Source organism: Lacerta agilis, chromosome 10 (assembly GCF_009819535.1).
Source record: "Lacerta agilis isolate rLacAgi1 chromosome 10, rLacAgi1.pri, whole genome shotgun sequence".
Lineage (NCBI taxonomy): Eukaryota > Metazoa > Chordata > Lepidosauria > Squamata > Lacertidae > Lacerta > Lacerta agilis.
The window spans coordinates 22,009,764-22,023,648 of record NC_046321.1 but is presented as its reverse complement, the minus strand read 5'-3'; the positions used below and the strand labels follow the sequence as shown (position 1 = coordinate 22,023,648).

General features: G+C 44.3%; 1 protein-coding gene across 1 annotated transcript in view; it reads left to right on the top strand.

The window, feature by feature from the left end:
* Positions 1-333: 333 nt before the first annotated feature.
* The window catches only part of GNPTAB (N-acetylglucosamine-1-phosphate transferase subunits alpha and beta), a 39,413-nt gene continuing 25,861 nt past the window's right edge, over positions 334-13,885 (top strand). Inside the window, exons 1-7 of the mRNA XM_033161430.1 lie at positions 334-605; positions 2,678-2,763; positions 8,406-8,525; positions 9,955-9,996; positions 12,075-12,280; positions 12,627-12,691; positions 13,282-13,416. Coding sequence (XP_033017321.1) covers positions 489-605; positions 2,678-2,763; positions 8,406-8,525; positions 9,955-9,996; positions 12,075-12,280; positions 12,627-12,691; positions 13,282-13,416 — 771 coding nt within the window. The 5' untranslated portion in view covers positions 334-488. The remainder of the gene's footprint in view (positions 606-2,677; positions 2,764-8,405; positions 8,526-9,954; positions 9,997-12,074; positions 12,281-12,626; positions 12,692-13,281; positions 13,417-13,885) is intronic.

The window sequence follows — 13,885 nt, the reverse complement described above, 5'->3', positions numbered from 1 at the left end:
AACGCTTGCATTTGGTTGGGCAGGCCCTCACGTGGCGTTTGCGGTTTAGACTGATTTGTTTAATTTAAAGACTGCAAGGAAGAAGGCCTTTCTTTAGCCCAGCGGTCACAAGACCGTGCAAAAACGCCGACGAGCACATGACTGTTCCCCGGGCAGAAAAGGGGGACTCTCCGCGCAGCTGCTTCCTCCTCCTGCTGCTGCTCGGAGCAACACCGCGCGCGTCCCTTCCGCCCGCGCAGCAAGCGGAGGCGGAGGCGGAGGCGGCGCCCGCCCGCCCGCTGCAGCAGCTGCAGGCCCGAAGGTGGCGCCGTGGCTCCGTAGATAGCGCCGTCGAGCCCGATCCCGGAAGCGGCGGCCTTTGGGATGCACCCGGCAGCGGGGTTGGGCGACGGCTGCTGCTGCTGCTACTGCTCGGATTGGCCGCCGGCCGCAGGAGAGGAAGGTGGGAACCGGCGGCGGGCTTGTAGGGTGATGGTGGCCGTCGGGTCATGCTGCTGAAGCTCCTGCAGAGACAGACCTATACCTGCCTCTCCCACAGGTATGGGCCTTGCCTTTGCCTCGGAGGCATCGTCCTCATGATCGTCTCTGCCCTGCAGTTCGGAGAGGTGAGTGGAGGGAGACCTGCGGGGCCCGCTCAGGAGCAGCTGGTAGCCAGGGGGTTGTTTTGTTTGCAGCGCTCCCCTCCCTCAGCCGCGCTTCCAGGAAGCTTCTCCCCTCTGCACTTCCCTAAAAATCCTGCTAAGGTTTCCTTCCCTCCCTCCCACCTTGCATGTGACAGACAGTCCCGGTTTTCCCTCTTTCCCGTCTCCGCTCCAGTCTCTCTCTCTCCCCCCCCCCCCGCCATCTTTCTTTCCCCCTGCATTTAAGCAGCTGCGTTACAGGCACAATTATTTTCTCCATTGCATCTCTTGTGTCGGGAAGATCTCAGCCTGTTGGATGGATTTTGGCCTGGCAGGTATGTGGCTCCTAAAGACACGTATTTTAGCAGAAACTTTATTTACAGCATGTGCTGTGCCTTTATCATCTTCCTGAAGCTCCCACCCGTTCTTCTATACGCACATCATTTCCCTTGCCACTCTTTAATTGCCATTTCCCCCCCCCCTTATTTATATGGCGCCCACTTCCCGCTGCATTCCTCCTGCCTTTCTCTGGACTTCTCCTTGCATTTGTTATATGGTACTTCCTTTCTTAATGCATAGATCCCATTACCTATTGCACAGTTTCCTATACTCTCCCAGCCTTCTTCTTCCGCCATATTCTATCCCTCCAGAAGTTTTGGGCTACGACTCCCAACACCCCTCCCAGCAGGCATAGTTCTGCTGACCGTAGCGCATGGGAATTGTAGTTCGAAACATCTGGAGGGCACCAGGTTGGCCAAGGCAGTAGTAAGGATTATTCCCAGTACTTTATGATGTTACCCAGGGAGTTTTGCTGTGTGGGCGGTTGGGAGTGGAGCAAAGAGTTGGAGAACTACGAGGAGAATCATGAAGGGCGACTGCAGCTGGAGGAAGAACAAGCAAAATGCATGTGTGTGTAGTCGTCCCTTTTCTTGGTGAATGGTGGCAACCAAAACTTAGCAACTGTCAGCAGAGACTGTGGCCCAAGATAGTGCTAGCCACTCCACCAGAAAATGCATGTGATACTTGCAGAGGAACTGCTCTGTATTTTGACAGTTTTCATGCAGATCTTGTGATCTGATGTGTCCCTGCTCCGTTCTTTATGTCAGTTTTATCTCATTGTGTATTCCCAGTGTTGGGCCTCAGTGGGGAACAATGTGCTTAATAACATACTTTCTTAGCTTAAACAAGCTAAGAACACAGCAGCAAACTTTTGTGCCCTAGTTATCAACATAAAGTCTTCATGTTGAAATAGTTTCTGGGATTGAGGCACCCGATTTATCTTGCTGACAGGGGTGGGGAAGGAAAGTGAGATAAGACGTGAACATTGTGTTTTCTAAATATAAAAACTTGACTGTCCTTGAGTCTGACAAGTTGTGCAGTTTTTGTAAATTTATGGATGTAGAAAAGAATTTGGTCATTAAAAACAATTTCAACATAGCTTGGATGGTCTGGAACAGCTCTTGAGGTTTGCATGTCTATGTGAGTAAAATGGAGAATTTCAGGAAAAACCAGATTAAGCTTTGCTCTTCTTACAGTGTAATCCTAAACATGTCTACTGAGATGGAAATCCTGTTGAATTCAGTGGGGTTTACTCCCAGTGAGTGTGGTTAGGATTGTAGCCTTGGTATAAATCTTTTCAGAAACTCAAACATTGATTTATTCCTTGCTAAAGTGTAAGTGCTCCTGCTCCTCTTTCTACACTGGCCTCTCCAGATGACCTGTTTATTGCACCTTCATCCTGATTTCTTTGCAGGGCTGTTATACAACAATGAACATTCATCCTTATTTGTTTGCATCTAGTTAGCAATTCTTTCTTCTCCCACTTTGCAGTGCCTTTTCCCATCACTTTCTAAACAGCGGTGAGGTGGAAGAACGTTTTAATCTTCTTTAAATGTGCAAACATAAAGTTCTGGTATATGATCAATTCACTGCTGTAAAATAATGACAGCCTGGGATTGCCCTTTACTACCACCTGAAGTTCAGTGCCACTGATTTTAAATGTCGACCTAATGCGTCACCATTTTAGGGTATGATATAAGATGCTCCTTCTTTTGTAGGTTGTTCTAGAGTGGAGTCGGGACCAGTATCATGTTTTGTTTGACTCTTATAGAGACAACGTTGCTGGGAAATCATTTCAGAACAGGTAAGTCTCAGATCCAGAATGGCAGTTTTTTCCTTCCTTGTGTTTGTGAAAGCATTGGTGAACAGTAGCACAGTTTAACCTTTGCACAACCCGTTCTTTCCCCACCTTCAACCATTTCATTTCTTCAGGCTGTCATTGCTGAAACAGTTTTCGATGATGGGGGAAACCAGCGATAAAAAGGGAGCCTGCGATTGACCGGTTGGACATTGCTGGAATAGAATGGAAACAGGAACAGTAAAATGTATTATAGCTCACTAATTTGGTTTTTTACTATGGTGGAGAAATCATAGTCATGCCAGGTTTGAGTTTGACTCATAAAGATTACTCATTTTGTTTCTGTCTTCTGACTTCAATTCCAAACAACCATTAAAACGTTCCACCCCCCCCCCCAGGAAGCACAGGATGTAAGTATAGTGGTACCTCAGGTTGCGGACACGATCCGTTCCGGGGTGCCGTTTGAACCCCGAAAAGTCCGCATCCCGAGTGTCGATATCGTGCATGTGCGAAAGCGCGATATCACACTTCTGTGCATGTGCGAACTGCGCAGAATGCGTGGAGCACTTCTGTGCATGTGCGCACGGCAAAACCCAGAAGTAAACATGGGTTTGCCACGTTCGCAACCCACAAAAACACAACCCACAGCGGACGTAACCAGAGGTATGACTAACCAAATTATTTAATTAGCTATTAATATTGTGATCCTCAAGCTTCTTTTTCTTTCTGAAGTAATTAGTCAAAATAAAGTTAAGTAAAGCAGGAAAATTGTCTAGAAAGGTAATCTTCATTGAAAGCAGGATGTAGTCTTTGAGATCATGTTGCTACGAAACATTTGTGGCAATTCTTCTCCACGTTTTAGTGTTAAAGATTTAATTAATACAAGCCCTACTCTGTTGAGTTTATGTTTTATATATTTTATACACAATATCTGTCTGAAATTGTCTGGTCTGTTGTGCCTAATAAAGGTTATTGAATTTGAATTCTTCTCCACAGAAAATATAATCACTATTAGACATTTTAAATCCCCTGATATACCTTGCACTCACAGGTATAGTATACCTCATGTCTACCAAGTAAAGTATTTATTTTCATTGTTGAAGAACAATGAATGGTTTTTTTTTTCTTTGTAGACCGCAGCTTAACGAGGATGTGGCTGATGTTATCAGTCTTAATATTTCAGTTGGCTGCAGTGACCTATCTCTTCCTGGTTGCATGGCTTGTAAGATAAAAGTATCTTTATATATCTGAAAATACAGTGTAGAACATAACGTCACCCTGGGGTATTAGCATCTTCATTATGTGTTTAATATTGGAAATATTTTCTATGGCTGAGAAATGGAGGAAGAGCTGAGAACTGAGAGCACAACCTGTACCTCTCTTTCTCCTCTCTTTCTCCTGCAGAGACTGGTTTCCTGGTTTGTTTTTTAGAACAACCTAAGAGTCCTGCTAGACCAAACCAGAGATCTGTCTAGTGCAGCCTCCTGTTCACACAGTGACCAACCAGATGCTTGTGGGAAGCTCACAAGCAGGAACTGAATGCAACAGCTCTCTCCCTGCTTGTGGTTGCAGCTGGCGTTCAGAGGCTGCCTTTGACATTAGAAGCTAGTGGCATTTGATTAAAAGCTCGGCTTAAAAATCTCCCAAGGAAGGAGAGTCCCACCACCTCTTGTTGGAAGTCTTTTCCATTGCTGAACAGCTCATACTGTCAGAAAGTTCTTGTGATAGTGATTTTTATGTCTGAACTGAGCAATTAAATTCGCTCGGTGTGGGTTTAAGTGGAATTTACATGTGGTTAGGTTTGCAGCCTTGGTTATCTTGCCTGGCTCCTTAGGAGATGCATTGATGGAGAATGTAGATGCCTTTTGAAGCACAGGGGCTGTCAGGGAACTGTCCTTGGCTCAGCGCAGGGTGGTGGAATGGCTCTTGGGATGCTACAGGGAGCCCCGGCCCCACCTGACCAGCAGCACCTCCTCTTCCAGCAGAGGAAGCGGTGATATCTCTAGTGGGGAGGGGCAGCTCAGAGGCTTGAGAGCAGAGTTTCTGGGGATGTTGGAGAGACCCTGCACCCCCCTCCTTGCTCAGCGGGCAAGGAGGGAAACACGCTATTTCCATCGTCCCAAGTGCGCAGAGGGGTGAAACGCAAGGAGGGGAGGCGGAGATTTTGGATACCGAAACTCTTATGTTGGGGTCCCAGCCGGAAGGGGCCACTCCCGGATTCTGCTAGCGATTGATACGGTCATGCACTGTAAATAGTTTGCACAATAAAACTAAAAGACAGTTAGGATTCATGCCTGCTTACTCGTGAGCAAACCAACGCAGACCTGACAGGGGCTTTCAGCAGTCTAGATTTCAAAACACTGACAATTTGGGAGCGTTCACAGCACATTGAAATAGCACATGCTTGGGTGAAAGCGGTGTTGGCCCAAGTGAAAAGGGTAAACAAAACTTGGAGAAGGGCTCATGGGCCTCCTTTAATCTGAGATTTTCCTGGTCAGTTCTGTAGCCATGAGAGGGTGGAATAAGGTTTTCTGTGCAAACACATCAGACTGGCAAAGCAGCACAGTAAACATAAAATAGGGAAAGGCTGTATTATATAAATAAAATTGACATTGGCATTGGCAACTCAGAATCTGCTATGGAACAGATTTTTTTTAAAATTATAAACCATAATCTCCACCCAAGGGTTGTTCCCAGTTTATGTTTGGATTATCATATCACAGTTACAGGTTTTGCTCATGCTTCCTTTGACTCTGTACACCTGTTTCCTGGAAGGAAAAGGCGCTCGCATCCAAACTGAGCAGAATTTAACTGATTGTCAGCTGTCAAACTGAGGTTAAATCCTGCTGGGAACAGCACTGGGGAAAGCACAGAATTGAACCCTCCTACCCCTTAGCTGACATCACACGGGATGTCCACAGATTGACAGGTGGATGTGGGTTCAGGGTAGTGGCCCTCATGGGTTAAATGACCGGTGGGGCAAGATTAGAAACCACTGGGAGCCATCCCTGGTTTAGAGCAACTGTGTCTCCCAGCCCTACCTAGAGATGCTGGGGTTTATACCTGGGACCTTCTGAAGGCAAAGCAGGTTCTGTCCCACTAAGCTATGGCTTTCCCCTAACCTTCTAGAAGAAATAATGGAGTCCTTCAAGAGCCGTCTTCTGTTCCATCTCTGCCAGCACCGCCTCCTGATCAGAAACAGTATTGAAATCTGCTGCTGCCGCCAGACTGAAAGGAATTTCCATTTGTTTCTGTATCATGCCTTCCTTTGTGTCCTAAGTGTCTGCCAGTCTCTTTGCACGAGCCAGATGATTAAAAATAAATTGTTTTTGGATAATTGGTGGTCTAGGATGGCTTGCCAACATTTCAAGGATTGGGCAGACAAAATAAATGTTTTAATTTTCCTTAGCTAAAATTAAGCTCTCCAGGGATGCCAGATTTAACTTGAGACACTTGTCCATCTGGATCAGCTCTCGAAAAAACTGTTGTTATTTGGCCAAAGCAAACCTTCCCTTTATGCAGCTGTGTAGGTCATGTTCCAGCTACTGAACAAAATCTATTATTTATCATTAAGAGGCATGGCTAATTTGGGGGTGTAGCAGGGTATTAAGAATATCCCAGTAAACTATGTTTTTGTAAGATAAAATAAGGTGTTGCAGAACCATTGCACGCGTGTTACAGGACTTTAATAATGGTGTGACGGCAAGCTTGTAAGGAAAAGATTCACCTGTAAGCCAATTCATGCAGGGTTCTGGGTGCATATATTTTCCGTCTAGCAGGTCTTGAAAGGAATCCTCATGCAGTGATATGAGATAGAGATTTTTCCTTTTCTAAAACTGCAAAAGTAGGTGCAAATGAATGAATATAAAGCCAGTCAAACAGGGCAGTTTTGAAGCTGGAATTAACTTTACAACTTCAGGCATTTTTTTTAAAGGCAGCTACCCCTATGAAGTATACTTATTAAATATCTACTTAACTCTCACACACTATTTATTGGTAAACAGGAAAACAAAGTACATGTAATCCAATGCTGTAAACTGGATCTCAGATAATTTAGGACACGGGGAATTTGGGGGGGCCCCACAGAATGCCCCTCATAGCCCCTTTTCCTTGCTTTGTAGATTATTTAGTTTGAACAGAGATGTACCTGCATACATTCAGGGGCCAGTGAATGCCATTTGCGTGCCCTTTTTGCTCCAAACAAGTGATGGACAGATTGTAAAGGGGGTCCAGGGGCAGCAGCATGCTGTGGTTTGTACAAAACATGTAGATGAAACGAAACACTTTCTCGCACTGCAAAGCAGTTAAACTATGGAACTCGCTACAGCGGTAGTGATCGCCACCAACTTGGGGATTTGACAAATTCATGGAAGATAAGGCTATCAGTGGCCACTTGTCATGATGGCCATATAGCTTTGCTCTGGTGTTCCTCGGAATATTGGGGATCACAAGCGTAAGTGATCTGTTGTGCTTGTGGGCTTCCTTGATTGGCTGCTGTGGGAACAGAATGCTGGGCTTGATAGACCTTTGTTTTGAACCAGTAGGGCTACTCTTAACATTCTTTCCTTTGTATGCAGTATCTGTAGGTGGAGGAATGAGGCCTCCCTAAGTCCCTTCCTGGACACTTGCTGATCATAGGCACCAGGAGGGACTGCATGTGAACAAGGGTGTTCAGGGGGTCTGGCTGTGGCCAAGTCAGGAAAAACAGTCAAGATGTATGTTTGGCCAATTTAACACAAACAATGACATAGCTGGAATAAATCATGAATGGCTGGTTGTGACACATGGTTTTCCTCCGCAGAAGTATTTTTAGAATGGTTTTGACAGAAGCATAGGTGGAAAAATGTTACATTAAGTTTGAAAATCCATACTGGTTTTGAACTTGGGCAGGATGTGTTAGCAGAAAATGTGATTTGCCCCTCCTACTTTTCATAGAGTTTTCCAGAGTTATAAATTAGAATCTGAACTCCTGAATCAAGGGCTGAGCTTTGGAATTAAGAGTGTGGTTGTCAAATCCTGGGGAAGACCATGGAACACCTAGAAGAGGGAAGCAAACTTTTTGGCTTCCTGAAGCAGGTGGGACCTTCCTCTCCTCACCAGCCATAGATTAAATGCCTTGCAGCAGAGGAGCCTAACAGATTTGTGCTGGATTTGTTGAGGTGACCTGCTTCCCCATTTGCCACATTTTTTTTTGCGCGAAAACTTCTGCGCTGCATTGCCGCTTTGCTAGACGAAAAATTCGCTCTACAAAGACACTCGTAGAACGAATTATTTTTGTCTAGCGGGGCACCACTGTATATGTACCTTTGTTGGCAAGGTGATGTCTCTGCTTTTTAAGATGCTGTCTAGGTTTGTCATCTCTAGATGCAGGCAAAAAGGGAGCAAGATGATGACCAGAGTAAGTGTATTTTTAATGTGTGGTGATGCAGAAGCACATTGATTAAAAATGAGAAGTTGATGAAGAAACAAAGCTTAGCTGAATGTTTTGATTATGCCAGACATAATGGAACAAGTTTATCATTTGCAACCCATGAGTTTCAACTGACTGTTTGCAGGCGAACGTAATCTGTGCTGCTGTGAATTGCTTTTCAATTTAAGCCTGGACAGGTTGAGCAGGTTTCTCTCTCTTAATGGGATTTCTCTTACAGGCTTTGCTTGCCAATGCCTATTGATGTGGTGTACACCTGGGTGAATGGCACAGATGTTGAGCTGATTAGGGAACTGCAGCAAGTGAGGAAACAGATGGAGGAAGAACAGAGAATGATGAGGTAAGAACCTTTCTCTGCATGCACAGTGAGCTGAGCTGCCCTGGCTGGAGGTAAGAAAACTAAAACAATTGGGTTGTATCCAGTTTTAGTCCCACTCAGAGTAGATCTATTGAAACTAATAAACATGACTAACTTGGTTGGCATCCATCTGCCTTGGGAGACCATAGAGGAGCAAGCCTTTGGGGGTGAAGTGAAACTGTTGGAAGGTTACAGCACGTGCTGCAGCTGTAGAGACTTGCTAACTTAGGCCCATTAATTTCAATGGGTTTACTGTGAGTAGGACTTAGTTGGATACAGCCCAAGGTTTTGCCAGAAGGATGTGAACCTCCCTAAGATGCCATAGGCTTTTTCAAGTGAATAAATTCGTAAGATTGTCTTTTGCCATTGGTCTATCCTTGTTCTTACCTGTTTCTATTCTTGCCCATCTAGTGTCAATTGGAAGGAAATTTCTAGATACTTCATGTTATAGAATTTTGCATGTTACCTGTTTTGTGCTTCTGGTGTAACATTTGAAAAAGGACTTGCATGTGGGAGATTAGCAAGTTGATTCATACCTGCAGCTTGTACATCTCCCACATATAAGACTCTTTTTTGAGAGAGTATTGTACAGGGGCATGGCATTTTGCTTTCTCTGGTGCTAATAATTCTTGTCTCCTCACTTGCAAGCAGGTAACATGAAAACTGTTTTGTATGTTCAGCTGGCCCTGATCACTTGGCTTGAGTACGACTGTGAAAGTCTTGTTCTAACCAAAGGGGAGGCTCCCTGATTCTTGCCTTAGTTCAGAGTGCTCCAAACAGTGAACTGTATAGAGGCTATAGCTACATTTGGATTCATAGAATGACCAAGGATGCTATGATCATCTGGAAGCAAATGAAAGGCAATGTTATGGTGTCATGTGAATGCTGCTGGAAAACTCTTCAATGCGTTTGTGGCTCCTTGCAAGGATCACAAAGTTTGTAATCAATTTGCTTCATGGATTGTCCAATTCGATTGAGAGTCTCTGCAACAATAGCCAACGTAAACATTTATGCCCTGCCACAGTCCAATTAATCCTTGAGGTTAGCTGCTTACAGGCCTTACGCTCTCTGTGGGAAGCTGCCATATTGAAGCGTGTTTCAGCAGCCTTCATTGGTGGGAATGTAATTAAATTGGCCATTCATCCTGTAGATTTATCGGACACGGCTCTCAATTCTTTAACTGAAGCACCTGTGCTTGAATTGCTTTTGTGTCCTAATAGGTGGCATGAATGGGAGAGGTTGGATGCTGTGACATATTCTGATACTTCTGGGTTTTGTGTGCAAAAACTCAAGTTATTGAGATTCTGTTACTGTCTACAGGGCGATGAGAGTAACTAGAACCTGTGTGCATTTTGGGTGTATATGTTAATTCAGGGGAAATTTAATAGTTATGCGTTTACTTGTACTTTAGGGAAATTCTTGGAAAGAATACAACTGAACCAACTAAGAAAAGGTAAGAAATAATATAGGTGTTTTTGTTGTTTTTTTGTTTCGTTTAAAAGGCTTTGAACTATCAATATATTAATTACTGTGTGAACCTTAACTGACACTGTAATTTCATGTGAGTGAAATAAAGATCAAGGGGTAGGACAAAACTGGTACACTTTTCCTCATGTCCTAAAGTAAATAATTCATTTTTGAATTATTATTATTGTTGTTCTTGTTTTGTTTTATTTCTTGTACCCCGCCCATCTGACTGGGTTGCCCCAGCCACTCTGGGTGGTTTTCAACAAAATATAAAGGAATACAACAAAACATCAAGCATTAAAAGTTTCCCGAAACAGCGCTGTCTTCAAATGTCTACAGAAAGTCATATAATGGTTTATCTCTTTGACATCTGACAGGAGGGTGTTCCGCAGTGCGGGCACAACTACCAAGAAGGCCTTCTGCCTCATTCCCTGTCTGGTCACTAAAAAATCAGACTTTTGTAGTTATTCCCAATGATCCACACACTCCTAAAGCAATATGGGTGATGTCCACCATATGGACACAACCTCAGAATGTGAAGACATGTTTCATTGTTACCTCTAACTCCAAGAGAAAGAAACAAAATAGAAAATTCTTTTCAATAGCACCTTAGAGACCAACTGTGTTTGTTCTTGGTATGAGCTTTCGTGTGCATGCACACTTCTTCAGTCCTCATTAACCTTTCTAAAAGAAAGGTTAATGAGGTGAGCAACAAGGTGCATGTAAACCCAACTAGCAGCTGCCAAATTGCTCTCATGGTACAGAACATGGACTGCTTTCTACTTCATTTATTTCTGGCTTTTGTATTTTATCAGGCTGGGCAACCTAGAAAGGCTGTATGCAATACAGTAGTCCCGTCCCCCCCCCCCGACAACTTGAAAATGGCTGAGGGTCTTGGCAGACCACTTAATAACTTTTTTTTGCCTGTTGTGGTAATTTCAGTGCCCTGTGCTGGGTGCTGTATGGTGGAAATAAAATTGTCGTGCAATAAAATACAATACATAACAAATAAAAGAAGCAACAAAAGACAGTTTAAAAAATCAATACGAATATTTAATATGCCGGACCATCTACAGCCACAAATCCGCAGAAACGTCATGGACAGCCTGAATGAAGCTCATGGACCACAGGGAACCCCTGTAGTATAGTGTGGCATATGACAAATAGTTAAATAAATGATTACTTTTGTGGCGGAATAATGCCTGCTGATGATTCAGGTTCATTATGGGTTAACCTATCACTCCCATTTTAGGTAGGTGTTCCTTGGGAGGCGGAGCTTGTTGGCATTCTAAAAGGAGGGGGAACAACCTTGAAAGGCAGTTGGGGGTTTGGCAGTTGGGTGTGGAGGATTAGAAAGAGAAACTGCGAGGTTAGGCTTTGGGGAATGGGAGGAAAGGTCATTACCATTGCTAAAGGGATGCAGGAAATATTATAACAAAGCTGAATTACATGAGAAGAAGATTTGTACCAGTAATAACCCGAGACATCCATGTTTTCAAGTTACCTAATAAAGTTAAATGTGCTTAAACGTTTGTTGACTCTGGCAGTGTATCAGTACCTTAAGAGGTGTGACTAAGAGGAGAGAACAAAGATTTCTTGGAGAAGAGGAAACTGTTTGCTTATTCTCCTGTCATACAGAGGGCTGGACAGTGAAGCCAAGTGTGCCACTTATTTGCCTAAAGGGGAGGCAAACTGCAGTAGTTGGGAACCCTGGTAGGGAGATCCCATAGGTGGCAAGAGGTTTTCAAACGTAGAGCCCTGAGGTACCCCAGAGACAACTCCCATATGAACACTGAAGGATTCGTCCTAGTTGTCAGTAAAATTTAGGGAGAGTCACTGCTGGGGAAGTATTGAAGGGGAGGGAATAGGACCCCTCACAACTTTAAGTGCAGATTTGACCTGGGATATATTTCTGCAAAATATGGATAAACAGAGAGCAGCCAACGCCATGGGGTGTGTGTGTGTGTGTGTGCGTGCTTCTTTATCAAAAGCTTGTCAAAGCTGAATAGCCACGTGCAGCTTTAAACCTGAGAGTATGCCTGACTTTTGCCGTCTTGATCCTAGTGAGAAGCAACTGGAGTGTTTACTGACACACTGCATAAAAGTGCCAATGCTCGTCTTGGATCCAGCTTTGCGGAGCAACATCACTCTTAAGGACCTGCCCTCTGTCTGTCCCCTGCTGAGATCTGCCAACAATATATTCCTGGTTGCGAAGCCAAAGAACCCTTCCACCAACGTCACCGTAGTTGTTTTTGACAGTTCTAAAGAAGGTAAGGATCTATTTTAAGTCTTCTCCCACTAATTGGCAACACATGGTTTTAGTTTACCATAGGATTACTGCTTTTTCAGGGGACTCTTCTCTAGGGGATTTCCTTCTTCTCCTCCTCCTGTTGTTGCAATGATTAAAGGATGTCAGTAGATAAACTTAGTAGGCAGAGGAGAATGTGTCCTAAAAATAAGCCCCCCCCCTTTAAAATGTAAGAGAAAACTTCAAAGTGTCCCATAGCAAGTATATGTGAGATCTTAAAAGAGTTTTTATTTACAAATTATGCAATGTATTGTTGCAAAAAGTCTGTAAAAGTTTTGACCTGTGATTTGAATTGTTGAATATTCCAGCCGAAGATGTCCATTCTCAGATGTTAAAGGAAAGCAGCAAGCAAGCAGTGTGGAGAGGCTATTTGGTATGGTCCTTTAAAATGATGTTGTTCTATATACTTGAAAAGGGACGCGGGTGGCACTGTGGTCTAAACCACAGAGCCTAGGGCTTGCCAATCAGAAGGTTGGCGGTTTGAATCCCCACAGCAGGGTGAGCTCCCGTTGTTCAGTCCCAACTCCTGCCCACCTAGCAGTTCGTCAAGTGCAAGTAGATAAATAGGTACCGCTCTGGTGGGAAGGTAAACCGTGTTTCCGTGCGCTGCTCTGGTTCGTCATGCTGGCCACATGACCTGGAAGCTGTCTGCAGACAAACGCCAGCTCCCTTGCCTATAGAGCAAGATGCGCGCACAACCCCAGAGTCGTCTGTGACTGGACCTAACGGTCAGGGGCACCTTTACCCTTATATATAATAGAAAGTTTGGATCCTTGCTTGGATGCAAGGTCCTGTTTCTAAAAATTCTTCGTTTTGTTGTAATATTTCCATAACTACTGTAATAGCTGGTCAGTAAAATTCTCATGCTAAAAGCATGAGTTCTCTCCTGGGGGGCACAATGGGGGGGAAGTGTTAGTCCTTTAAAAAGAGAATTAAGTAAATAATAAATTCCCTTACTTGCAGACTACAGACAAAGAAGTTCCTGGTTTAGTAATAATGCAAGACTTAGTTTTCCTCAAAGGATTTCCACTTACATTCAAAGAGACAAATCAACTAAGAGCAAAGCTGCCCGAAAACCTTGCTTCCAAGATAAAGCAGGTAAGTGTCAACTAGGATAAGAGCAAAATCTAGCAGATGATTGTGAATAATGGAGTAAACCTTCTGCTAAAAATCATTTTCTCCTTGCACGCACATCAAAATGATTTTCTCCTATGCTGTTATTCATTTACCATTGTAGTCATCTCATAGGTTATTCAAAAGATGTGAAAACTTTGGCTGCAAACTAAAAATTCTGTTGGAGATGGCTTGCTTGAGGCAGGAAATCCAAGAGGTTGGTCTAGTTCAGGGGTCAGCAAGGTTTACCTTGCCTGGGCCGGTTCACTGCAGCGGAGATCCCTCGGTGGGCTGGATTGCACGCGTGATTTCCTGCATCTCCGCAGATGCGATTTCCGCCGCGGCGGAAGCGAGTCCCTGTGCTGTGCTGTGCCAGTTTAGTGCAGCGCACAGGGGCTTGCCAAGTGGGCGGCTCGGTTTGGGGGCGGCTCGTGGGCCGGTTAAGCGACCCCTG